We start from the raw sequence: 25,365 nt of genomic DNA on the forward strand, positions 1-25,365 counted from the left end.
AACTACAATTACAAGGCAACTTATTTCTAAATATATACTATAAACCAAATTTAGAGAATAACTATTGGTCATTAGAGAATCTAATTAAAAAAGAAAAATTTAGAGAAATTTATTTAAGCCATCCCAATAAATGATTTGTGTAGTAAGTGTATTGTCAAGCATGTTAATGAAGCTATTCCACAACGCAGCATGTTATCCTTTTGCCTAACTTTACATGGCTCCCAACCCATATCACCACACACTGACAGCTTTCATGTCTGCCCAAGAAGCAACACAAAGCTCTGTTCTTTATCGCTTTTTGTTTGTCTACAACCGCCACAGATCACTGCTCCAAAAATGGACAGAAACAAGTGGATAAAGGAATGATTGAAGTGACATGAAATGGCAAAGCAGTCTGATCACTGATTAGATTTTGACTGAACAAATTTGCTCCAATTTGTTGAGTGTGCACTTTCTTATCTTTGTGTTTATGTATATCAAAAATGCTGCCATCCATGAAACCAGTTGCTATGGTAGCTGAAAGCATAGGTATATTTTAATTTGAGAAGCGCCTTTCATCTCTCAAGGTCATCACTCAGATTAAATTTGTCAAGTCACCCTCCCCTCCTGGCAAATTAGATGAACATTGCTTTTTGAATTGGATGAAGCTAAATAGAGTCTCAACTGCTGGCGCCAGGTACAAGTCTGTCTGTGGTGTGAAAGGGTCTCTGTTGCTTCTTATCAACTGCAAGGCCAGCGGCCTGGAGAAGTCTAGCTGATGCGAAGGCGACAAACCTGCCTACAACTTAAAGAAATAAAAGGACACTGAAAGAGAGAAAGAATATATCATTAGTCATTGTTTTGGCAATGATGATGGATGTAGTGTAGGAGTACCAAGGGTGCACTTTCAACTAGAGTAGCAAGCTGAAGTGTGCTCATCACAGAATGGAAAACAATTCAGTCTCTTCGTCTCTGTAGCCACAGGGTCCTCTTGAGTGCCACTTGGTCTGTGAGGTGTAATATGTGTAAAAAATTGTCTTTGTCCTTTGACAGCTGAGAGAATTTTTTTTGTGTGTGCGTGTGTGTGTGTGTGTGTGTGTGTGTGTGTGTGTGTGTTCATATGCATACATAAATCCATCTTATCATAAATCCATGTTGCAAGCGCCCATATAAGAGCATCCTTGAATTTCTGTATTGGCCCTAGTGTCAGTACATTTAAGAAGAAATTACAGTCGGCATATTTGGGATAATCTGCTGTTCGTTGGAGAGGGAAAAAAAATAACAGTCTGTCAGACTGTGAGTAGAAAAGTAATTTATTGCTGCAGCGCAAGTGGTACTTATTCTTTTGTCATTCAAAGTATGTTTTTTTTCCACTATAGAAAACCTGAGTGACAGTAATGGTCCTTGCTTCTTAAACATATTGCTGAGGAAAAGCAAATTGTCTGTATATGACTGACAAGTATTTTAGTGGTAAATCATTGTCACATTTCCTTGCCTGCTCGGTTTTACCTGTTACAATTTCTAGATAACATCCGCGATACAATAAATAAAACTTCCAAGACAAAAAGAATATTGTTCAAGGTTTTGTATTATCTGTTACAAAGGCTAGGATCATCCTTCAAACATGTTATACACAGTCTACACATATTTGACAACTACCTAAAGTTCAGGTTACACATGTGTATAATAGACCATCATAACTACAGTATGTTTTATATTGTGTCTAAATAATTCTACTTCACAGAAACATGCAACATATTGACATGACAGCTTGTCAATAATTGAACTACATACACTCTCAAAAAGTCTAGTTTAGTAACCCAAGCGCTTACATCATAGGGAGAGGTCTGCTCTTGCTAAATGAGATGTCCATCCATCTTCTCATCAGCGACAGTATGTGAATCTCATATACAGGCATCTGTGGGAACATGCTACTCACCACAAACTGCTTGACAGGAATAGCTGTTGAGGCTATTGTTGTCTAATATGTCCACTGCAGGTAGAGACGTCTTACATGACTGTTAAAAACTGTCGGGTCATGGCAGGTAATAAATAGCCCCAATGCTAGAGTTCATTTAAACCCACAATGCCATGTTTAATGACATATATTTTCTAAAAGCCTCTTGTGGTTCAAGACTCCAGTGGTAATTACTGGAGGCTTTGCTGTCGCCAGATCAATAATTCCAGTTTTCACTACAGGACATGAGTTTATGGGAACACATTTGTGACTACAGATGGGTATGATGCCATTATCTGCACATTAGTAATTACCAACCCAGAGGAAGTCTTTTGTCACTGCAAAGAGATTGAACCCGTTTTTACTGAGGACCTAAGACAGACTGTAATTCCAGTCAGTCCAACTCAATGACACTAAAAACAAATGTTAGTTTTAATTGAAGGCAGTTCAATTTTAAATTTAAACTCCTATTTGTTTACAAAAATACCTGTAGCAAATTCTTATCTTTGATCACTTGTGGCAAAATGGTATTTCCTGCTTCAATTTGAAGTGCTTCACGCTGAGAAGGAAAATAAGATGCTGTTTTTTTTTGTGTGTTCCAAATTTTGATTTAAAGTTTGACTCCAATTTTGACGGCAAAGACTCATTATGAAAGAGTTCAATATTTCAAAAGATGAAAAAGGACCAATCACCACAGAGGTAAATGATTAGAAGGAAGTTTTGATGAACTCAGTCTGTAAAAGCGAGCGCTGGCACACAGCAGATGTTGTGCTGTGAAAGTCTGAACAGCTGGACACTATTCTCATTAGAACCATGTGAATCTTTGCAACTTAATGTCTCTGGCAGACTCTAGGTCTACCATCTCATTCTCCCTCCCCCTTCTTCTTTTCTCCGTCCTAAATGATCTTGAGTTGTCTATCTCTCCCTGGTCAGAGGATGCTGACCCTCTCAGTGAGGCCTTGCACATCTGCATCCTCCCCGCCCTCCTCATCGTCAGAGCCCGGCGCAGGAGGAGGAGGCACAAGGTGAGCGGGGTAAGGCATAGTATGTTCACGGGCAAACATTTGCCAGCGGCTGTCATCACTCTCATGGGTGATGTAACGCCCGCCAAGTTTCGTCTCCAGTTCCCGCAGGTCCAGCCATGTCTGATAGTCCTGAGAAATGGGATATGAGAATATACACAGGGGTGAAATTTCAGTTTCAGTTTAAGGAGCCTTGAAATTAGATCAGAGTTAAAAAGCTTTTATGTGTTTATAGTGCAACATCCAGTAATAACCTTTGGTTGTGTGAATGTGTGTGTGCGTGTGTGTATGCCTGTGTACGTTCATGAGCGTGTGCAAGTAAGAACTTGAATGATCCTATTGCCTGTTTCTGAGTTAATTATAAATGACACTTTCATCCAAGTTAGGGCTGCTGTTACATTGAAAATGAATTAATCCATGCACATTTGAACAAACAAAAACAACAACAACAACAACAGCCAGTGGGATGGCTTAAACCTCCAAAGAAAACTGATCTGTTTTTCCACTGTATATATATTTTGCTTTGAGGGAGACATTTAAGAACTGTTCAGTCAATGAAAACATAATTTTTATAGCTAATCCGTCCTCCTACATCCTCAATAACGTTCCAAAATATCAGCCTTGAGCAGCCGTCTTGCCGCTGCAGACTCCCTTGTGCTTATATTTGCCCTTTCTTGTAATGGCCATATATTTTATTGAGGGATTTGCAGAAGTAAAGAAAAAAAGGTAAAGTTCTTTTGAGGTATTACTTTGCCACTAAAATTATTGGCAGTCACCATATCAGGAAAAAGAGCTGCTTCCTGTACTTTTAATTCAGGATTAATGGAAGTACTGGAAGGCTGATAAAATACCAAAGTATCAGACAGACTTTAAACCATGTTCTTGTTTGTTATAAATTTCAAAAAGTATTAAACAATGTGTGTTTACTTGAGTGAAGTCGTGTTGATATGCTACCTGTAAGTATGAATGGCTGAGACTCTTGTCCACGCTATAGCGTTTCCTCATCTTAACTTGAAGCAGGTTGTTGATCAAGTCGATTGCTGGGAAACACAAAGATATACGCATTGCTCAATGAAGAGAAACTGACAAATGACAGTATAAGAAGTCATTAGAAATATCATGCTTTAACATTCTTGGTACATCTGAACAATTCTATTCCTGCATTTAGTTGTGGCAGAGATACAATGCAATGAACAGGAACCTGGTTCATCATGATTACGATTGCTCAATTGAAAAGTGGCTTATCATAGTCTGATTGCGTAATATATTGTGAAATAAAAAAGTGTAACGTGTAATGGCTTGTCATGCGTTCACGGTTAGTGTTAACCTTTTTCTAATAAGTGGCCAGTTTATTAGGAACACCTAGCTAAAACGAATGCAGTCTAATACCACAGTCCTGCAATAAATCCTCATGAAGGTTATAATGTTCAGTGTGTTTCTACTTCCGCTTCTTGGTGTTTCAAACAATCACATTCTCCTCTCATCCCTGCCCCTCCGTGTTTACCATCACTGGAGATCTGTTTCCAGGGGTTGGGAGGGTACATGAAGGCCGCATTGTGGATCTGGTCGTTGATGTCTTCATCCTCATTAAATGGGAACGTTCCACTCAGGCTGACATACATAATGACGCCGACCGACCACATGTCCAATGAGCGGTTATAGCCCTGGTTCAGCAGAACCTCGGGGGCCAGGTAGGCAGGTGTACCAACAACAGAGCGACGAAAAGACTTCTCACCAATGATACGAGCAAAGCCAAAGTCACACAACTTCACCTGAGAGAGAGAGAGAAACAGTGTGAAAACAAGGGGGGAAGAAACATTTCAGAGTGTGAAAACCACAACTGCTGCGTATGATGATGCATTTAGTGTAGTGTATATGTATTTGTGCATGTGTATATACCTGAGGAAAAGGATCAGCAGAGGCGAGGAGCACGTTCTCTGGTTTCAGATCACAGTGAACGATGTTTTTAAAGTGCAGGTGTCTGAGAGCTGCAAGAATCTGCAAACAGACATAGATGCATACCCACAACCACAAAAACAGGATATGAATTAGTCAGTCCCCACTCTAAAAAGCCAAACACACATACATACTGTACATTTCAGTGAGTTCTGATGTAGGCAGCAAGACACTGCTGCATCAGGACGTCATTGTGAGTAATAAGTGGCTCACAAGCATACAACAACAGCAACAGCAATGCTTTCGGTGTTGTGATATATACTCGGTTTCTAGAAAAAAATCCCCTGTCTGCTGGGGCGCATACACACCTGTGTGATGAGGAACTTAGTGAGCCTCTCAGGCAATCTGCCTTTCTCACTGGAGAGGATCATCTCCAGCATGTCACCATGTAGCTTCTCCATCACCACAAACACTTTCTCTGGGGTCTCAAACATACACTCCAGGTTCACAATGCCCAGATGACGTAAACTCTGAGAGAGTGATGAGAGAGGAGGAGGAGGAGGAGGATGAGGAGGATGGAAGAAAAAGGTGGGTGATGAGGAAAATGGGAGTGTTTGAAAAGAAGGGGGGGGAGCGAGAGAGAGAGAGAGAGAGAGAGAGAGAGAAGTTGGGTGAAGAAAGAATGACAGAGACAGACAGCAAGCCACAAACGGAGGGATGTGAAACACAGCAGGCTGAGAAAAATTTATCATTAAATGGATATGCTCCAGAAATACCATAAAAGGCATTTAATTGCGTATTTATATGATTCAGAGGGACATTTCATCACCAGGTATTTCACTTGAAATCCGGGGAGTGTAGTGATGTCTGATAGGCCAAATGAATAACTGCAGAGGTGAAGGGAAAGTCAAGTCTTCTAGGGACAGAGTTGTAAACAAGTGGACAGACCACTGTACCTCTGTCTCCATCTGCTGGTGCACAATGTACTCTACATTTAAGTAGGTGCTTAAACCAGCTCAAGACAGCAAAAATGAAATGGATTTCTGTTTCTAAATTATACATTCTTCTCAAGTCATGTTGTCTTTCTGTCATTTTAAAGAACTTAGATACTTTCTGTTAGCAATTTATTCTTAACTTTATAAATAATGTACAGTCTCAAAATTAGTGTTTGTTGGTTAGTTGGTTTTTTATATGTAGTTTTATTTACAGTTCTCCAGGTTTTTGAAGTATGAAAAATGGATCTGAGTTTGTAATGTAATTCATGTCTACAATGAAGAGTATAAAGTGAGTAATGGAGCCCGATTTAAGAAAGACTTCATGTATGTTATTTAGGACAGCAGGTGGTTGAGACATTGTGTTCCCAAAAGGCAATTGAATTATTACATTGTTTTAACTCAAACATTTAAGGCAAATATCATACACAAAATAAATATTACAAATTCATGATGATTTATCACTGGGAACATTTGCTGCAAATGTGCAAGGCAGGTATCAGATAACTCATTTGTGGCCTTTGTGATAGAAATCTGTCTATTGTTAAACCACACAGCCACCGTTAATGTGTCCCAAACTGATCATCTTAGTGCTTTGATACTATTGTCCTTTTAAAAACAACCATAAGCACTATGGGAGTGGAAATGTCCTTTCCTTTCAAAAAACGGTCCACAGACCAGATATTGGTTTAGCCAGACACTGAGGCATCAGTTCCTAAGAAGTAACCACAGAAAAAGCTGCTTCCTTTTAGCAATACTTCTTAACATGATTCTTACTGGGATATGTGGGAAGTTACTGAGCTTCACAGTCCAATTGAGTCAATACAAACCTTATCAATGTCACTATGGACACCAGTATTGTAATGAATGACAGCATTTTTCATTTTTCATGTACGTGCCAACATAATTCACAACACCGATTTCCAATATACCACAAAGCACCTGTTACTGTGTCAGCATTTGTGTATATGTACAAATGGTACTCATTTGCAGCTGCAGTGAAAGGTATGCGTGTTTACCTGCAGTATGGCCACCTCATTCCTCAGCTGGCTCTCCTGCTTGGTGGGAAAGCGGAGCTTGTCAATGACTTTGACCGCTACGTCCCTCCCTGTTTTCCTGTGCTTTCCTGATGAAGAAAAGCAAGGTTAGTAACAGATGTGGCTGTAAACTGAACCTTACATATGGACATATATTGGAGCCTGTCATCCAGAGTTTGTGATGTATTTAAAATAGTGCTCCAATGACCACCACATGACAAATGTCTTCATATATACAGTAAACTAGACTTTGACATGTGGAATTGGTGGAGTTCCCCTTTAAAGACACATCTACTGTCAGGCATGCATCAGTGTAGTCCATGTTTTGGAAGGTTTGTGATGTACTGTCTTGTGTCTTGTTAACTTTAACCCATTCAGTTGACCTTCACAGAATCTAATCTAATCTAATCAATCTAGAGCTCAGTCAGCAGCATCACTGGACATAGATCTACATACCTCCATACACGACTCCAAATTGCCCAGATCCCAGCACTTCATCAGCAAAAATCTGGTACACTGTACCAATGTCCTGTAGGAATGTACTTCATTTAATAAATCATTTAATCATCATTCTCACTGTAAATATTCATTTAAAGACTGAATGAAATAGGTAAAAAAAAAGAAAAAGATCATACCACATTCTCTTGGATTTGACTGTTGGACACTGATATGCTGATAGAGGCTTGTCCTGAAAAAAACAAAAACAATACCAGGAACAATGTACAGGTTACAGAGTTTTATGAATTCTAGGTTGTGTATTTAAGGAGCACTACCTGTCAACAACTAATATCTCACATGTACTGTATGGTATTTTTCTCCAACACTAGAAAAGGAAGACTTTGCTCAACCTCAGCTCGACATACGAAACTGAAATGAAAGAACGATTTAACTTATTGGAAAAGTTTATCATCAGATTAAATAAAGACCAAACCTCGTCCTGTAAATCAGCTCATGTTGCTTCTGATGCTTCTGATTTTGTCATTTTTTTATTAATCATCCCCATCCATAAAACTCTTAGTAAATATCATAACCAAAAATGCACCATCCACATTTGGCTGCTCTCAACTTACTATGAGTTGTGTTCCCCTCAGCTGGCGGGGCATCCTGAAAGATGACAGGCATGAGGGCCTGGCGAATGGCGCTCTCCCACGCCTTGGCTACTTCACGCCCAATGCCGCTATTGGGCGCCACTTGGCTAGGCGAGGGAGGTGTCTGGGGGACAGTCGGCGGGTTGCTGGGTTTCAGAGGGGGGAGGGTGTTGGGGTCCTCCCCTACAAAGTAGCACATAGTGCCTGTGATGAGCTCGAAGCAGTGGGGATTTGTGCCGGGGGGGACAAGATTGAAGTTGCCAGCAGGACGCAACTCCAGAATCTCAGAAAGAGGGATCTCCTGCAAGCGGATGGACCAGAGATATGGTAACAAACTTCAACTTCATATTAATGACTTGAGATCATAGCTTTTTCGTGGAGTTAACTGTACTTACCTTGTAGTATTTGTTGGAGGTGTTGTTCTGGAAAAGGATGATGCACTTACAGTCCAGACGCCAGTAGTGCCTCTTTCTCTGTTTGGGGTTGGAGTAGGATGGAATGAGTCAGGGCAACAAAGACAAGGCATTGAAGAGTGGGATAGGGAGAGGACAGAGGGTGAGCAATGGGGCTTGGATCTGGGGGTAAAGCTCAAGGGTCAACATGGATGCATTTCAAGTACGGAGGTGACGTCCAGAGGATGAGAAGAGAGGCCAGGTGAGAAGAAGGATAACCAGGAGTAAGAGCTGCAAGACGAGAAGGTGGAAACAAAAAGAAAGAGAAAAGAGACAAAAGTGAAAGGAAGAAAAAAAAGTGCTAGTGCAGCCAGAGGAAAAACAAGCATGAAAAAGACTACAGAGGCAGAAAAGTTTCTTTGAGGTCAAATATATCGAACAGAGAAAGAAAAAGTGGAAAATGGGCTTTTAGCTTGAATTGACCACACGTCTGCTGAGTGCTATTATGTTTTCAGGGAGAGTCAGCCACATCATCAATCTTCAACTATTCCTTCTTCCATATAAATACACACTCATTGCACACTCACAAACCTGCACAAATAGAAAAGAAAAAGGAAGCAATAACTGCCTTGAAGGCAAGAGAATAAATGGTCAAGCTCGAAAGTGTTTGGAGAGGAGCTGGTGGACAGGGAAAATAAACTGATGATGAGGTTGAGTGAGTGGAAAGTAAACAAACTTGCTGCAATAAATAAGAAAAGAACATGAAGAAAGTGGGTTCATGCATCTAGAGGAAACTGACTTCAATCCATATGTGCAGCTCCTACAACAATGACAGAGATATTTAGCTTCGGTAGCATGGGAATTTTGGGTGATGTTTTTACCAGTGTGTCCTTATTGCTGTAGTGAACCATCCATCCTTCTTTGATAGCTGTACTGGATCGACGGGTTGTCTGTCTCACCGACTGTACCACCCTCATAAGCGGGATGTAAACACTGGAAGAAGCAAAACGTGTTTGAATTTGTGTTCCTCATATAACAGCCCTTTGGAGATTTATTCGTAGCTGTTCTCTAAATGTCTGTGTTTTCCTCCTACCTCTGATCTCCGCTGGTTCCGTCCTGGTTGTTGTCAGGAGAAAAGGACCCGGGGATGCTGCAGGCCTCGTCCGAGTCATCCATTGAAGACTTGTCCGAGTTGTCATAGTCACTGGTGTAGTCCATGGGCACTTCAGGGTCCGCACTGGGACTCAACATGTCTGGAGCAAAAATGAGGCAAAGAAAGGTTTGAGTGCGACTTGATTTAAAGTTACAATGTGTTTAAAATGCTGTGGAAAAATACTACTACTTGCCACTTCTAGAACTACTACTAAGCTATAAAGGGAGAGTGCAGCGTTACATGCATCAATACTGAGCACCGATAATACTTACCACAGTTACTTCTGTTGTCTGAGAAGATAAAAACATTAGTGCCAGTGAGTTTCAGTCTTGCTAAATAATGACTTATATTACGTGTGGTTATTAAAGTAACCTAGTTCTGAAATGAATGCTTTTATCAAATCAATGCAGGGTTAAAAGAGTCATTAACAGAAAAGAAAAGTGATAGATTTATATCTTCCCTCACCTCCAATAGTCTCCCCGAGGCAGTCATTTGGAACCTTGTACGCACAGCGCTTGTGGCAGTTGAACTTGCAGTCTGAGAGGAATAAAACACAATTCATTCTGATCAGATTCTATGTAATATGGTTGGATTTATATAGCAACTCTACTGGACACTGGACATCCAGAAGTGAGTCTCTCTCTTTGCATGTACTCACCTTTGCACTGTAAGCCCTGCCTGAACAGTCCTCGAAGAAGCCTCTTGCAGTACTGGCACACCGTCGGCCGTGTGTACGAATGGACAGCGAACGTGTGGGGCACCTTCACTTTGCTCATCAGGATCTTGTCCAGATGAACTGGTCGGCCTGTGTAGAAGCGCCGGGCCTCACTGGGGGTCCGTGGCTAGCAGAATAGACGGGAAACAAAAATTATCAACGACACAGTTTGTGTGTGAGTAAGTAAATAACCAACCCTTTAATTACTTAATTTAATTATGTCCTCAAATTTGCAATAATTGATTTTATTTTTTGGCCACTTGGGGGCAGCGGAAACAATTTATAAACACAACTTTGAAATATCATCACCTTTTAAGTTGCTTATTTACACATCCAGCAGCTTTAGCATGTATTGGATGTCATGTTTAAGTCCAATAATTTCCTTTAAGCTTTGTTCTTGGTCTCTACCAATAATAATACCCAATTTGTGACAGCAACATGAAACAAAGCTGTTTCATGTGGTCAAATAAATGTTGCCCATGGACTCCTCCTTAGTTTTAATAGTCTAAAAATGAGCAGAGCATTGTGTGCATGAATCCACCAGTACCATTTGTGTGTGTGAGCGGATGAGGGTAGCATCTTCTGTGCAGGTGGAGGCCGTCCCAACACTGTACACTGACTCAGTGGTGGAGAGACGCAGGGACTGGCTGCTGCTCAGGGAGGTGGTGGACAGACGCCGTTTACGAGCTCCACTGCAGTTGTTTGGGATGCTGAAAGCACAGCGCTTGTGGTAGTTTAGTCCACATCCTGCAGGGGGCAGCATCGATCAAAGAACCAGCAGAGGGAGCAGCAGATCAGCAGAGCAGGAGAGAGGAGAGTGTGGCGCATGTTTGGTGAGTGTTACAGATCATTTCTCAGAGAAATGTGTAGACCACATCAAAAAATCTTTTCCTTTTCACACTTAGTCTCTCTGATTTTCTCACCGTCACACTTGAGCCCTTGTCTGACCAGTCCAAACAGCATCTCTCCGCAGTGGTCACAGAAGGCTGGGGCCCGGTATGAGTGCACATTGAGGGCATGGGGCCGAATCTGGAAATCTTCAAATGTGGCTGCCGCTAAAAGAGATAACAGGGATAGAGTGTGGTCACTGTTTCACGATACAATCACACCACTGTGCAGAATAAAGACTGATTAGATGGATAAGACGGAAACAGGATGGAAAAATAGATGGGTTTTGTTCCTGACAGGGGAGCATTACAATTTGAAACAATGAAAGAACAGATTAGGCCTGTGGAAGATATTACCTGTAGTAAAATAAGCAGATAAGCACTGATTCCAAGAGTGGTGTTGCAGAGTAACAACAGTAATGCAAGAGAGATTACAGAGGAAAAAAGAAGGAAGAAAATTTAGTGTAGATTTTAATATGGCTGACATATTTGAAGAGAGGAGTGCTGGTTTCTTACCAGAGAGCACCACCTCCACCAGATCTCCTTCCTGAATGTCGCTGGCAGCTTTAACCAGTTGCAGGATGTTGTTGGTGGATGTGTCATGCTTGAACAGCAAGATCTTGTCATAAATGCCATAGAAGCCACACTCTGGGAACTAGAACAAACAAACATGGCATAAAAGAAATGTAGGAGGATCAACTGTATAAAAAAAAAAAAAAGCAGAATTGTGATTGACATTGTGATTTTATCTCCAGGAGGGCTGGTAGTTGAAAGACTGGTGCTGCATTTCATACAATATAATAAAGGGCTTTATGTCAGCAGCCTGTCAGGCGATCTAGTCAAATCAACACGTCACTGAGCTTCTGTTAGTGACAGAAAAAGCTCCAGATCGAATAAAGCCAAATACATAAACAGAAGCAACCAGCTGTAACGGCAGAAAACAAGCCATCTGATGAAACGGAACGGACGCACACACAGACACACACCAACACATTTAAGGCTGTGACATAACTTTCTTTTTCATCCTGTCAATTCCAAACATGATTTTAACAAGTCATAAATTCAATAACTTTTAATATCTAATCAAATGTGTTTAAATAACTTTAAATTAATTGTAAAATTGGACAATAATTCTCTTGGAGTGTAGATTTATGAAATATTAATTTTACTTGTATTTCATCAAATAGATGGTGTTTCATAGGACTCCATAAAAATAATGACAAAAGATATGAAAAACTTAACATGCATGAAAATGTACATGAGAGTTTTGAATTGAGACCAGAACCTGGGACTTTGTATAACTGTGCCACATGTGGCCCACTCAGGAATCCACCCACTGACATACCCTGTATTAACTCAGCAGCCCCTCTTTGTATTCAAGCTGGGAGAAAGTTGTTATTACACGTTGGTCATTTACAACTGACATCTTAAACAGTCACAGCTCTGCTATTTTCATTAACAGTTGAAAACATCACACTGTGAACACAGAACATGCAGCAACAAAGCAATGATTCTATGTTCTCAGGCATATGACATTACTGTATGCCGTTAACCAATTCTATCATGCCCTGTTATACAAAGTGCCTGGGATATGTAGCAGCCCTCACACACACACGCACACACACACACACACACACACACACACACATGTAACCACTGATATACAAGAGACACTGGCTGAATTCCACTAATTGAGCAACTTGGTCAATGTGGAATGGGAGACAAAAGGAGAAACTTTATCCTATCTTCCTATCAGTCATACTCAAGTACACACATATACACCCACACACACACACACACACACACACACACACACACACACACACAAAGGTGTTTCCATGAAGCTCCTCAAGAGATATGAGAGATGAGAGTGTCAGTCAGAAGTCAGCAGAGCGCAGGGAAACCCTGCTCTCCTGAATAGTTAATACTGTCTGGTTCACCTCAGTGGCCACACCACACAGGACACCACAGGTATACATCTTTAAAATTAATTTGTCTTTTGGGGAGAACACATGAGACACTCTAGATCAGACCAGAGGAGTAAGAAGAAAAGGAATAAACACACACACACATGATCCTCCCAGTCTCTCTTGTTGTTTTTCCCACGTCAGAGTTACGATTCAACATCTGGCCGAGTTCTAGCTACTTAAAGGAAGGGGAACCCTGGTCTCCACCCTGGAACGACACAATGACACACATACACCTCCTCGCTTACCAACAGACACACCCTCCTTACAAACAGCAACCCCCCCCCCCCCCCCCCCCATTTCCCTTCTTGTCTCCTAAACACACATACACACACAGTCCCGCTCTCATTTCCCAACAGGCACTCCACAGCACCACATCTGAAATCCAGGCCTGGTTTGTACTGCTGCCAAGCTACACAGTGAGTCCACCACGCCCCACCAGTGGGCTACTGCTACTGACCACACAGTCAACAACAAGACACAAAAAGCACACAGTGGCCTTAACAGCCATTACATGCATCTACAATAAAGGAAGCGAACAGATATAAGGCTAAAGAACAAGAAGGTGGAATATAAACCCAAGCCGTGGTAGAGAGGTGTGAAAGGTGTGCGAGCAAATCAGTGTAGCACAACCATTTAAATAATGCCTCTGTTTGTTTAGCATACTCATTATGCAAAGTTGATTCCCAAACATTTAGAGGAAAGATAGCAGTAACTCTTCTTACAGCTACTAAGGAGACATTAACTTTGGATAACTAGGGGAAACCACAACTGTGACATATTATCTACTTATAAAGTCGATGTGGGGAATCTGCATTTGTTTTGTTTGTGACCACTTGATGAATGTAAGCTCCAGTAGTATTCACTGTCCTTACAGCTCTCCAGCTAGCTTCATCTTTCTTCTGTTTGGTGCTGGACAGGTAGTGTATACTGCTTTTCCATTGAAAACAGCTGTCTACTGCATTGGGGAACAACGCTGATGAGAGCTGTGACACTGAGCCAAAAGGTGTGGGCCATAAAACCCCAAACCATGAGCTGAAAGACACCATAAAGCTCCAGGAAAAAACAGTGACAGCGAAGCAGCTCCCAATACTGAATAGGAAATTCTGTCAGGTGCATGTTCATGGCTGAAAGCATAAAGGTGAAAGAAATGGCAGCACTCACACTAAAATAGTCTTCTATTTTAATATGGGGCAAACGACGAACGTGTATCAGCAATAAGGTGTCATCAGCATAAAATATATATAGATTAAAGATTATAAATCTCGGTAAGACTGGACCGAAGGGGACAGCAGATTTGGTGATACATAACACGATACTCTGTTACGATAGAATATTGATTATAGCTGCTTTAAACAAATCATTCAAATGTTTTGTTCACCCAAATTACATCTAATGGTATCCAGCCATGAACATAGTTATGCTTTTGTTGTTTTGCCTAGGAGAGAAGAGATTGACAATAGCTTTGTGAAAAGTATTTAGTTTCAGTCAGTCAACTCATGTGGAATAGATTGAGATATGTGAATGTTGATGTGTAAAACATTAATGTTTGGGAGGTGGCAGCAAGCAGTGGCATAGCTTTCAGGTAAGTGGCAGTGTGCCATGCAGTACACCGCCATAATTAAAATGGGTGCACTGGATATGCGTAGGAGTGAGAGAATGTCATGTGAGTGTAGCGGCACTTCGAGTTGAACTCCCTGAACTGGCTCGCAGGCTTCGCTTCATTAGTGGTGATCACAGAATTTTAAAAATTCAGAAACTTCATGTCTTTCCAAACTCATGAACCCATTACTCTGAATAATCCATAAAACATGCTGTCAACAGTTTTCTCAGGGACTGTTTCTTTGGTCGTAGTTCCAGTCGAACCAATTGAGCGAGGCCTGTGGATTATTCTGAGTAGCAGGGACACACTGTTTATGGAGAGAAACTCTAATGTTGAATTCTTGCAATTTTTCAGTGCTGTGAGAAAGACAGAAGAAATTCCAATCATCTCCATTATGCTGGTGTGGAGGCAGACAAACTCAAGAGATGGTTATCTAGGTCAGAACTATCTGCATGTCTAGATACACCTGCAGTTAGAGAGAAAATCATCTGCCTCTTAAGATAAAGATTTTCCCTGCCCATGTTGCCAAGTGCTTGCTCATGGTGGGAATTGTTGGGCCTCTGTAATAAATATTATAACAATTATGGTCTGGACATGCTCTATTTGAAAAGTGCCCTGAGATAACTTCTTGTGATTTGGCGCCATATAAATAAAAATTTACTTGACTTGCCTTTTTGTAATTTAGGTGAAAAGACAATTTTACCCCAAGACGTCTACAAATGTTTGTGGCTTTGGGTCAATTAGACAATAAAGATATTCATGAGAAGAGGCTCCAAAATTTCCCAGCTCCAGACTTAAAAACCCACAAGTTCTCTGACAGGAGTGAATCATGTAATAACATGTAATGCATCAGTACCTGGGACTGCCACAAATAAGACCAACTGCTGCCACTTGTAATTACAAACACCCACAGAGCCCAGATCACAGGAGACTCCCTGCTCTGCCCAAATCCACAGACAACCCTCAGCCTAAGTCATTTGTAAACCCTTTCTGATGCCAGCGTCTCTGCTATTAGCCTCACACTGTTTCTGTTGCTGCTCACTTGCTTACCAAAGAAACAAGGCGAGTCATATTATCCTGCGCCTACTGTCCAACACATACACAATGCTCCAACCACAACTGCAGCTGCCACGTCTGTGCAGACCACACGTCTTTACAGCTCTTCTGAAAAGCACAATATCCCAACTCCCCAAAAACCACAGTTCCCTCTGAGAAAATGACCATTTTCTTCTTTTCTTCTCCCACTGTTCCAGTTTCCAGTCAAAGTACAGGGTGGAAAGAGCAGAAAAGCCGCACATTACTTCTGTCTGTATGTGAACATGGTGAAAAATGACATTCTTTGTCTTGTAATTACATAATCACATCTATATGTTTGTGTGTACACTTTATACTAGCTTTGTGGGTAGAGGTTAGGAGTGTGGTTGCAAGAGACTATGTGTGCGTGTGTGACTACTGTCTGCAGACGGCAGAGCTGTTTGTATTATCATATGCACCGTAGTATAGAGTATGGTGTGGTTTGCCTGGAGACAGGGTTGTGTCTCTAGCTGCTTTCTTTGGGTTACCAGGGATCAGGTTACCCCGCATTGCCTGCACTATTCCTGCAGCTCTTTGGGCCAATGAAGCCATTATGAGTGAAATGAATTATGGACTAGGCTTTCTTTATCCCAACCCCTCCCCTTGTTTCCCATCACTCTTATTTTCCTCTTTGGTGCAGTGTTTATTAACTTTACTTTTCTTCTGGGCTGTCCAACTTTCCTCATCATCCATTTTATCTCTTACTCTTATGCTGTCTCTTATTTTTTGAGGCACTCTGAAAAGAAACAAGAGAAAAGGACTGAAGAAAAGCATTCTGTCATCTTTTCTGAGCTGAACCATCCACTAACACTATCCTCAATTCGGTCTACTCCCTTGCTCACGAGCTGATGCAATGTTAAGGCCGGCCAGCAGCGCGTCCTCACTAATGACTTCACTAACCTACTTTATTCGAAGGTTCGATGTTGTGTTCCGCTCTGGACATGATGAAATGTTTTTCCGTGGAAGTAGATGGAGCAAAACGCACATCAATCTAGAAATCCACACAGCACAATGAGAGATAGAAACTTTCAAGATTCTTTATCTCCATTTCTTTGTCCTACTGAGCCATTTCAGTCAAATGCATTTATGTTCTACTTCCATTTATTGTTTGTTCCTTCTATAGTCTCTTCGTAGTTTTCAATATGTATGTATTTAGAGATGCAATGATTAGTCAATTAACTGATTAGTCAATCGAAAGAAAATTAATTGGCACAAATTTTGATATTTCTATATTTATCAATAATATAGATAATCATTGAATCAGTGAATAACCCAGGCTGTTTGAAAATGAAGAACTATTTGATGTGAATAGTTGCAGCCAAGATCTCTGATTTATTTTTTTTTAAGATTTGTTTTCTGATGGATTAGTCGTATATTCAACATATATAATATGTCGAATTTGGATTAAACTAGAAGACGTCTGCTATGTGTACTGCTAAGTGTCAAAACATGATCTGTCATTGCAGAACAGAGAGAAATGCAATCATTGCAATCTCTGAGGTTTTTGTCACGCTTTGGTTTTGCAACAGCATCATAACCAATACATCACATGGGTTATTTTCATATTCTGGTGTTGCCTGGATTGCCATACCAACATGCACTGAGCTATCACCAAGCACAATATGCTAATTTGTCTCATAAGAACCAGAGATATTGATTCATTGACCCTTAGTAAGATACAGTTTTAATTAAATGATTGCGTTAACAGGAAGTTGTCCAAATTGGAATGAAAAAGTGAACAACCCTATATCTAAATTTAGCGCAGACGCAGCACAACATCACCGTCACGCTAAACAATGACAACTGATACTTTCTCTGTGTGTTGTTGCTACTGTCAATAACGTCAATGAGGGCAAACACCTTTATCCAGGTTACTCGCTCAGTCATTATTAAAAACACACACTGGGATCTAAAACACTTGAAAACAAACAAAACAAGTGATATCACTCCGTGTGTACACTTCACACACAAAAACAACTTTCTCATCATATCGCTGTGATGTCATGGAGCAAAGGCCTTTTGTGAGAGAAATTTGAGCTCAGACACACTGTATTCAAGACACAGACACATCTGATGCCACAGCACCGTGTGCCATTTCCTCTGCGCTCACATTTCTGTTGGTTTGTTCATTTCCTTGTTGACCACCACAGCCCCTGGACATATGATGCAGTTCACAAGCGCAGAGGTAATGGCTGAGATCTTTTGTCTGAAGTGCAACAAGTGCAGACAAACTGGAACATGTAGAATATGAAGCGATGATCTAATTCCTCCTTCCTCTTCCAGTCAGCTTTATACTAGTGCTGCCATATGACCGTTATAGAAGCATTTCATTAGCTTCTTCTTGTTGTTATTGATGAGCTGCTTTGAGAAACCACTGAATAATCGCCAGTTTTTTTTTTTTGTTTTTTTTTTTTAAATCAAAGACAATCAAGACAAAAACGTGAGAAATTTAACAAGTGCAAGAAAAGGACCAGCAGTGGGGTCATGCAGAGTTTTTCTCAACACTTCAGCAACAGGTTAGCATCGCCTCATCAAAGCACTGATGCTTGCACACAAGGAGCACCACTGATGTCCACTTGAGTCGATTCAATTTCAACCTCAAGGGCTTGTCAAACGGTTTAAGAGCGGTGCTAAATATAGACCATCTTTATATAAAGACGCAGCATGTGTGAAGAACACAGAGACTTTTATGTCCTGCTGAAAGCCACTTGCTTCTGCTTTTCATCCTCCCCATCACTTCCCCTCCAGCAGCTCAGCATGAGCCACCTTCGACCACCAAGCTGCACAAACATACAAGCACGCACACTCAAGCACAAACACACACACACAAACTCATAAGCACCTTTACACAGCCTCAGAGCCATCTGACAAAGCTCTGCAGTTCATAGACAGATTTACTCATCAACGAAGCAGTCGAGATCAAGCCTGTGTTGTGTTTATTCTTATAAAATACATTACTCTTATGGAACAGTTTTTATGCAGACTCATGGATGTAATTTGCTTAAATTGGGAGCCATTTATCCCCTCAATTTGATTTTACGTCAGTTGCAAAATGGCAAAAATGAAAGCAACTTTCACGCCCTATAAAGTAAAGAGTTCGAACGAAGCACCGCATAATACTTGGGATGTAACTCTACCAACTGCTCTGTCAGCTATTAGTGGCTGTTGCTGGTTTTATTTGACATCAACATGTTGACATGTTTTTCACCACATAAAGCGAAACTCCACAAGGTCCATGAACTCACAAATAAAGGACTTTTCTGTCTGCCTCAGGGCCAGGGGCCTCCGCGCCATGCCTGTGCTGTTTGAGTGCTGCATCACTACCATTCTACTCACCATACGACATTATTTGCACCTATCTATTCGGTAAGTACTTTCAGTGCCATCATTTATTTTTGCAGTGTCATGATTAGTATTCACAATATTGTAAGTATTAATTTTATCTGTGACTTCCACAACACAGGAAACTGCAGCTGTGAGCATGTGGTTTCTAGTGTTTCAAATGTGTAAGGTAACATAAGTACGAACATCATGTACGTCTGAGGAGGAAGAGTAATGGCATGTTAAATATAAGGCAGTTGCCTTAGTCACAGAAAATACACACATTTAGAAAAGAGCAGCTATTTATGAAGTTCATGTTAATCTTGTAGGTAATCTATTATAACTTTTAAGAGACATGCAACCAGTTCATCATTTTTCTGACTCGTGTATGAAGAACTAAAGTTACCACATTTTGGTAGCATGGGAGAAAGAAGTGGCAGTGGCAGCACAGCTCGAGTGTCACATTCTGGAAAGATTTATTGTCAGTGGTAGTCAAGACTGTAATGGAATAAATATGATACTATAACCACTTTAAACTGTCCTCTGCAGCTGTTGCTTTACTTTTTAATAGTGCAGTGAAGAGGAGAGAGTCGGGAGGAGGACTGAGATGTTACAGAATGGCAGGGTGGATTGTGTTTACACAGTGCAGTACGTTACAGAAACACTGCAGCTCTGCAGAATCAGTCAGGCCCAACTTCAAATGATGACAACACACGATCAACAACTGAGAATCAGCGTGGATGAAACACAAGACCCGCAGAGTATGACACTGCACACTGAGCTGTGTAAACACACTGACCTCTATAGCCTTACATGGTCCTCCACACTGATGTGTCTCTGCAACAGAGGCTGGTTATCACAACAGGAACCTGATCGAGCCATTTTATAGTCAAGAGGAAACACGCTGCATCCCCTCAAACAACAGACATTGTTTAAACATCGCCGTCTTACTGTGTGACAAATCACACACCCTCCTGCCCACGTGTGTGCGTGTACACACTCACATTCTTGTGCGCACACACTGTCAAAGATCATGATAAAGGGTTTTCATTAACCTGCACTTTACTCTGTGTGCGTGTGTGTGTGTATTTATGCTTTTGTATTTGCATAAACCATCCCTCTCCTTAAGAAGAATCCTTCTCCCAAAGTGTAATTGTTGGACCATAACTGCCTCAATTCTTGTTAACATGTCAGGCACGGGACTCAGAAAGAACCACCCCACCTTTCTGAAAGTGATGAGGTGTTTAATGAGGGGTTGCTGTGGTAACGGGCATGTAAAGACGTCAACGATCTGCCCTCATTAGCTCCTGACAACAACTTGGCGCAACGCAGGAATTTTTCCTTTTGTGCTGACAGTGTTAGCGATGGAACAAACGTGTTACTGGCCCGGCGGCCTATTTTTATCCCCAGTGAGGTCACAAACTGACGAAGGGATGGAGCAAACGACAAAAATGACAGCCATTCCTGCCCTCGCAGTGCCCTCAGTCACCTGGAGAGTCCATGCTGGTTTTTAAGAAAACAAAAGAGCACGAGCCGCCGTCTTGCTCACGTCATGTATTAAATCACAGGGGATTGTGACAGGTCTGTGCCACGAGGACAAGGAATTAAGTAGGTTAATACCCATGACGTCAACTAACCGCCGCCCATGACAGACGCAAAGAAGGAAGATGAAATGAATATGAATCAACAAAGAAAGTGTACACACAAGGAACAACAACTGAAAAGCTTCATGACGTAGTTCAGTTTACCATCATGTCACGTATACTACAACTCATTCAATCACTTGATTTCTTTCATCATCTGACTTTGTCAGTGGGCCTCTCCAGCAGCGTCATACTTCAACACAAACACACCTGTGATCGGAGGTGGATGTTCTGAGCCTTCCTGTTTCTGTTCAAGTATTTGTCTGTTCATCTCCGTCAACCCTTCTCACAGACATAGACACACACTCTAACACACAAATAACCACACAGGAGAGACGGCACTTGTGTGACCACATACACTTGTTGTAAGAAGTTGAAAGCGAGCTGAGAGCTTGTGCAGCAGGATGTAGTTTATCAATGGAAATAATGAGAATCCGTTTAGCACGATCAGCTTCTTTACAAGGAGACACTAAATGCCAAATGCAAAAAGCTTCTTTCTTCCTGGATTTGATGTGTTTCCTGTTGAAACATTATACTGAGGCTAGACATGAGACACAGGAGGGATGTTTTAAAGGTGTAAACCAATGGGGCATCTGTCGGGAGGAAAATATTTTATAATTTGATAGGTGAGGCTGAGAGTTTGGTGTTCTCAAAAAAAAAAAAATTGGATTCCTGCAACTTTCACTCACTTTTTTGGAATGCCCGTCTAAATGGTTGAAGCCTAATGGCGCCGCTCATTCAAAGTCAGAGGTGATGCTTGTTATGATTGCAGCACAACATGGCAAAGAAATTGACTTCATGACTGAAGAAACCTCCGCAAGCTAATGAGACGCAAACACATTTATTTACATTTTTTACAAGTTGCTGGACCATAGCAAGCTTACTAAATATAATGTGAAGAAATTGCAAAGACATAACAGTCAGGCAGGCTGTTAATTATGTGGGAACTACCTTTGAAAAATAGCAAAAAAAAAAAAAAAAAACACTGACTCTCTTAGTTTCATTTGATGCTTAAGTAGGTAGTTTTTTTGCTGACAGGGTAGCCATAAGAATCTGATATGCCCGTAGTGCCAAATTTGTTTTTGAGTCTTTCTGCCCATGAAATTGCTGATTCACAGCATAAATTCTCAATTAAAATTTGATGTAAATCAGCAAAATAAAAATGTTTATGTATTCCGGGAGCTCTGCAGAATGGTATGATGAGCCAAAAACTTCAAAAAAAACTTCAAAACTTATATTAGACACAGAGTGCAAGACTGTCTGCTCCTTATTTTCTTAATAGGCAAGACAACTGTACTGTACTGTATACTTTGCTTTTCTGTTTTCCCTTGACTCATGTTTTGTGTGTGTGTGTGTGTGTGTGTGTGTGTGTGTGTGTGTGTGTGTGTGTGTGTGTGTGTGTGTGTGTGTGTGTGTGTCATCCTGGAGAGCAGAGACATAATCAGGTTTACAGTCCTGACCTGCTAGTTTCTACATACCAGAGATAACTGTGTAAGCCTGAGAGACTGAGGGGAAGGGGGAAATGTAAATCCACACACACACACACAGACCTACAAACAGCCACGACTGAAAACACACAAACAAGAAATGCAACAGTAACAATGTAAACATGTGTAAACACAATTGGATTTCTAAACACAACATACAAACATGCATACCTAAGAATACATGTTGCGTGTGTTGCATGCAGCGGCAAAAGCCTATCAAGCACATGACCCGAAGAATGCAAACAGCCTGGGTTTAATACACACACACACATGCACAGTATATATATATATATATATATACATATATATATATATATATATATATATATATATATAAACAAACGTGATAAATGTGACATGTTTCCTGCCACAAAGAACCTTTCAGTCCAGCGTGCATAAAAAGAACTTGTCAAAGAGAGCGTGGAGGAAGCACCGACAAATGCACGTCACAAGGTGTATATGACAGCCAAAAGACAGAAAGAAAGTAAAAGTATAAGCCGACTGAAACGGACAAAGTTCACAGAAAAGACAAATATAACGAGACGCTGTATAGTGGTAAAAAAAAAGTGTGTGTGTGTGTGTGTGTGTGTGTGCGCGCGGTCAGTAAGTGGAAAAAGCTTAGTCTCAAGCAGAAGCGCAGGGACAAAGCACCTCATTCTGTTCCAAGCATCAAGGAGGACGAAGAGGTAACATGAGACCCGTGACCAGGCATGAGAGAGGGGCCTGGGGATAAAGGAGACGAGCACTGCTGTTCTGAACCAGCCTTTGTTGGTAGCTGCTCCTTTCTCCATCAACCGAACCCCCCCACCCCACACACACCCCCGCCATCCTCACCCTCCTCCTCCTCCTCTTCCCCTCTGTCCTTCCTTGGCTTGGTAATGGGCAGGTAAACCGATAGGAACTTTGGATTCAGTCCAATCTGTGCGCATCGAACAACTCAGTGATTCATGACGAGAGGGAGAGACAGAGAACAGGTCTTCATGAGAGGAGAAGGCAAGTCTGTGCTGTTTGGTGCTGATGCTAAAACGACCTCATCAGACTTCTTTGTGTTTCAGGACTAAGTTCTACGGTTTGGTTCAGACCTCAGTTTTTGAACCACGGTTCGGTTCATTCACACGATACAAGTGTCCATGATCTTGTTGTCGTTTGTGTCGTTGTGATTATGGTCTCGGTTACAGAATCTCCACAGCCCTAAACAGCAGGATTGTCTATGGTTATCTATATTTTACTGTATTTATATATTATATTCATTTTGTATGATTAAGTTAAACAAACATTTTGGTTAAAGCAAAATTGTTTGTTTAACCCCAGGCAGGATTTGAGCCAGGGATTTCTTAGAGGTTTAGAAAGTTAGTTTCACTCATACAGAGGCGAGCTCACTGAGAACGCTTGCAATGCAATCGAGAGTCAGTAGAAAGGTCTAAGCAGGTGTTGTGTACTCATGTTTGGAAAAACTGCAGCCTGGTTGCTAAATGTACAGTTCCTTAAGGGATATTAGGTGCGTTTCCATCCAAATGTTGTGTAACTCTTCAGTTAGTTTTTTATAAAAGCCAAAAAAAAAAGAAAATGAAAATCAGCGCGTTTCCATAAACTACTGTTCCAGAAACATCGTGAAGAAAGTGCAACAAGATCTCATCAAAATCATAAGTGTCTGTAAACGCTTCTGTAACTCCAGTGACTCTGAGAATTTCATCACTGCTTTCAATGTAATGGCATTTACTATGTGTATTAGTTACATGGCTGATTTGTTTTATATAGGTCCACTGTGTGGGGATTTTGCTGGTGGAGCAATACAGCAACACATGGTGCATACAGCACAATATAGGTTATAAAAGAAGAAGCGAAAGCAGGCTCCTCATTGTCTTAACAGTCCAGTCACAGTTGAGGCATCTGCCTCTGACATCAGAAAAAATCCCTATAATGACAGTGATTTCTTCAGAACTCATAAATTCCTACAGTAAACACAGGTGCTTATGGTGGTGGGGTTACTTCTCGTTTTTTTTCTAGAAACTTTCATGGATTGAGATGGACACGTTTTTGGAGACCTCTCTGATCCTCTGCTCTCTCTTCACTTCATCCTTTTTTCTCTTTTTTTTTTTCTTAAATATCTAGTTTCTGATCATCCATTTCTCTGGCTATGAATTCACCTTGCGTTCTACAGAGTGACCATAAAGAAACACCACACACACACACACACACACACACACACACACACACACACACACACACACACACACACACACACACACACACACACACACACACACACACACACACACACACACACACACACACAGGCCCGTGAGAAGAGTGTTTGCACATTCTCCGTGTGCCAAGTGCGATGAACACACAAACGCATAAAGCTGCACGCTGAGGGCCACAATAGACACATTACTGCACTCTGAGTCATCCCCTCTTCCTTTATGCCTGTCCCCTCTGCTCTCCACACACTGTGCTTCTTTCCCCCCTTTAAACTCCTCTCCTTTCGACGCTGTGTGGCTTTAGCTCCTAATTTAAACAAAGGGAGGGAGAAAATGCTGGAAGGCTGCACACTGAACTCCAGTCATGTGATAACCCTGTGGTTACATTTATGGGCTTGAGCTGCCGTTGCTTCAGCTCTTATCCTGTTTCAGTTATTCTGTGTAACTGCAACCACATCTACATGATAATTACATTAAATTACCCATGATTTATTTCTGATGTTATATCAAAGTGGCTTCATGGTATTAATTTGGGTTAGTTTGATTTACCTTATTCATTGGGTATGTCATTTTCAGATTAGGTAACACAGGTAAGCGTGCAGGTCCTCAGTAACAGTGGTGACAGTATAACCCATGTATAAGTTAATCACTCTCATTATGGAATTGTGATCATTATATACTGCAAAGTATTTCAGTGGATAATCTCCAGATTTCTCAGACCCAATGTTAAGAACTCATGTCCAGACATTATTTTCCACTTGGCTCTTCCACTGAGCAGCCTTCAGTATTGATGTCATGTGTTTATCTACTGAGGTGCCCATTTCCACTCATATACATACCCCTCCATACACACCTCACAATGTGTCTGGGCCGCACTAACACATACACACACACACACTGCACTTATGCCCCAGACCAACCCAACCCACCCTGTCAACCCTCACACTGACC

General features: G+C 41.2%; 1 protein-coding gene across 3 annotated transcripts in view; it reads right to left on the reverse strand.

Annotated features, from left to right (window-relative positions):
* Positions 1–1,549: 1,549 nt before the first annotated feature.
* Positions 1,550–25,365, reverse strand: part of prkd2 (protein kinase D2) — a 32,407-nt gene continuing 8,591 nt past the window's right edge. For 2 of the 3 annotated variants that reach the window (XM_056374027.1, XM_056374028.1), the window contains 18 exons: positions 11,635–11,773; positions 11,155–11,286; positions 10,779–10,978; positions 10,175–10,358; positions 9,982–10,053; positions 9,789–9,806; positions 9,457–9,616; positions 9,245–9,356; positions 8,367–8,444; positions 7,954–8,272; positions 7,519–7,571; positions 7,340–7,412; positions 6,866–6,972; positions 5,223–5,384; positions 4,858–4,956; positions 4,463–4,730; positions 3,913–3,998; positions 1,550–3,090 (listed from right to left, as the gene is read on the reverse strand). In XM_056374027.1, the coding sequence (XP_056230002.1) occupies positions 2,866–3,090; positions 3,913–3,998; positions 4,463–4,730; positions 4,858–4,956; positions 5,223–5,384; positions 6,866–6,972; positions 7,340–7,412; positions 7,519–7,571; positions 7,954–8,272; positions 8,367–8,444; positions 9,245–9,356; positions 9,457–9,616; positions 9,789–9,806; positions 9,982–10,053; positions 10,175–10,358; positions 10,779–10,978; positions 11,155–11,286; positions 11,635–11,773 (2,487 nt within the window). In that variant the 3' untranslated portion in view covers positions 1,550–2,865. The remainder of the gene's footprint in view (positions 3,091–3,912; positions 3,999–4,462; positions 4,731–4,857; positions 4,957–5,222; positions 5,385–6,865; positions 6,973–7,339; positions 7,413–7,518; positions 7,572–7,953; positions 8,273–8,366; positions 8,445–9,244; positions 9,357–9,456; positions 9,617–9,788; positions 9,807–9,981; positions 10,054–10,174; positions 10,359–10,778; positions 10,979–11,154; positions 11,287–11,634; positions 11,774–25,365) is intronic. The other variant, XM_056374029.1, reaches the window with a different exon arrangement.

Source organism: Seriola aureovittata, chromosome 4 (assembly GCF_021018895.1).
Source record: "Seriola aureovittata isolate HTS-2021-v1 ecotype China chromosome 4, ASM2101889v1, whole genome shotgun sequence".
NCBI classification, from domain to species: Eukaryota; Metazoa; Chordata; class Actinopteri; order Carangiformes; family Carangidae; genus Seriola; species Seriola aureovittata.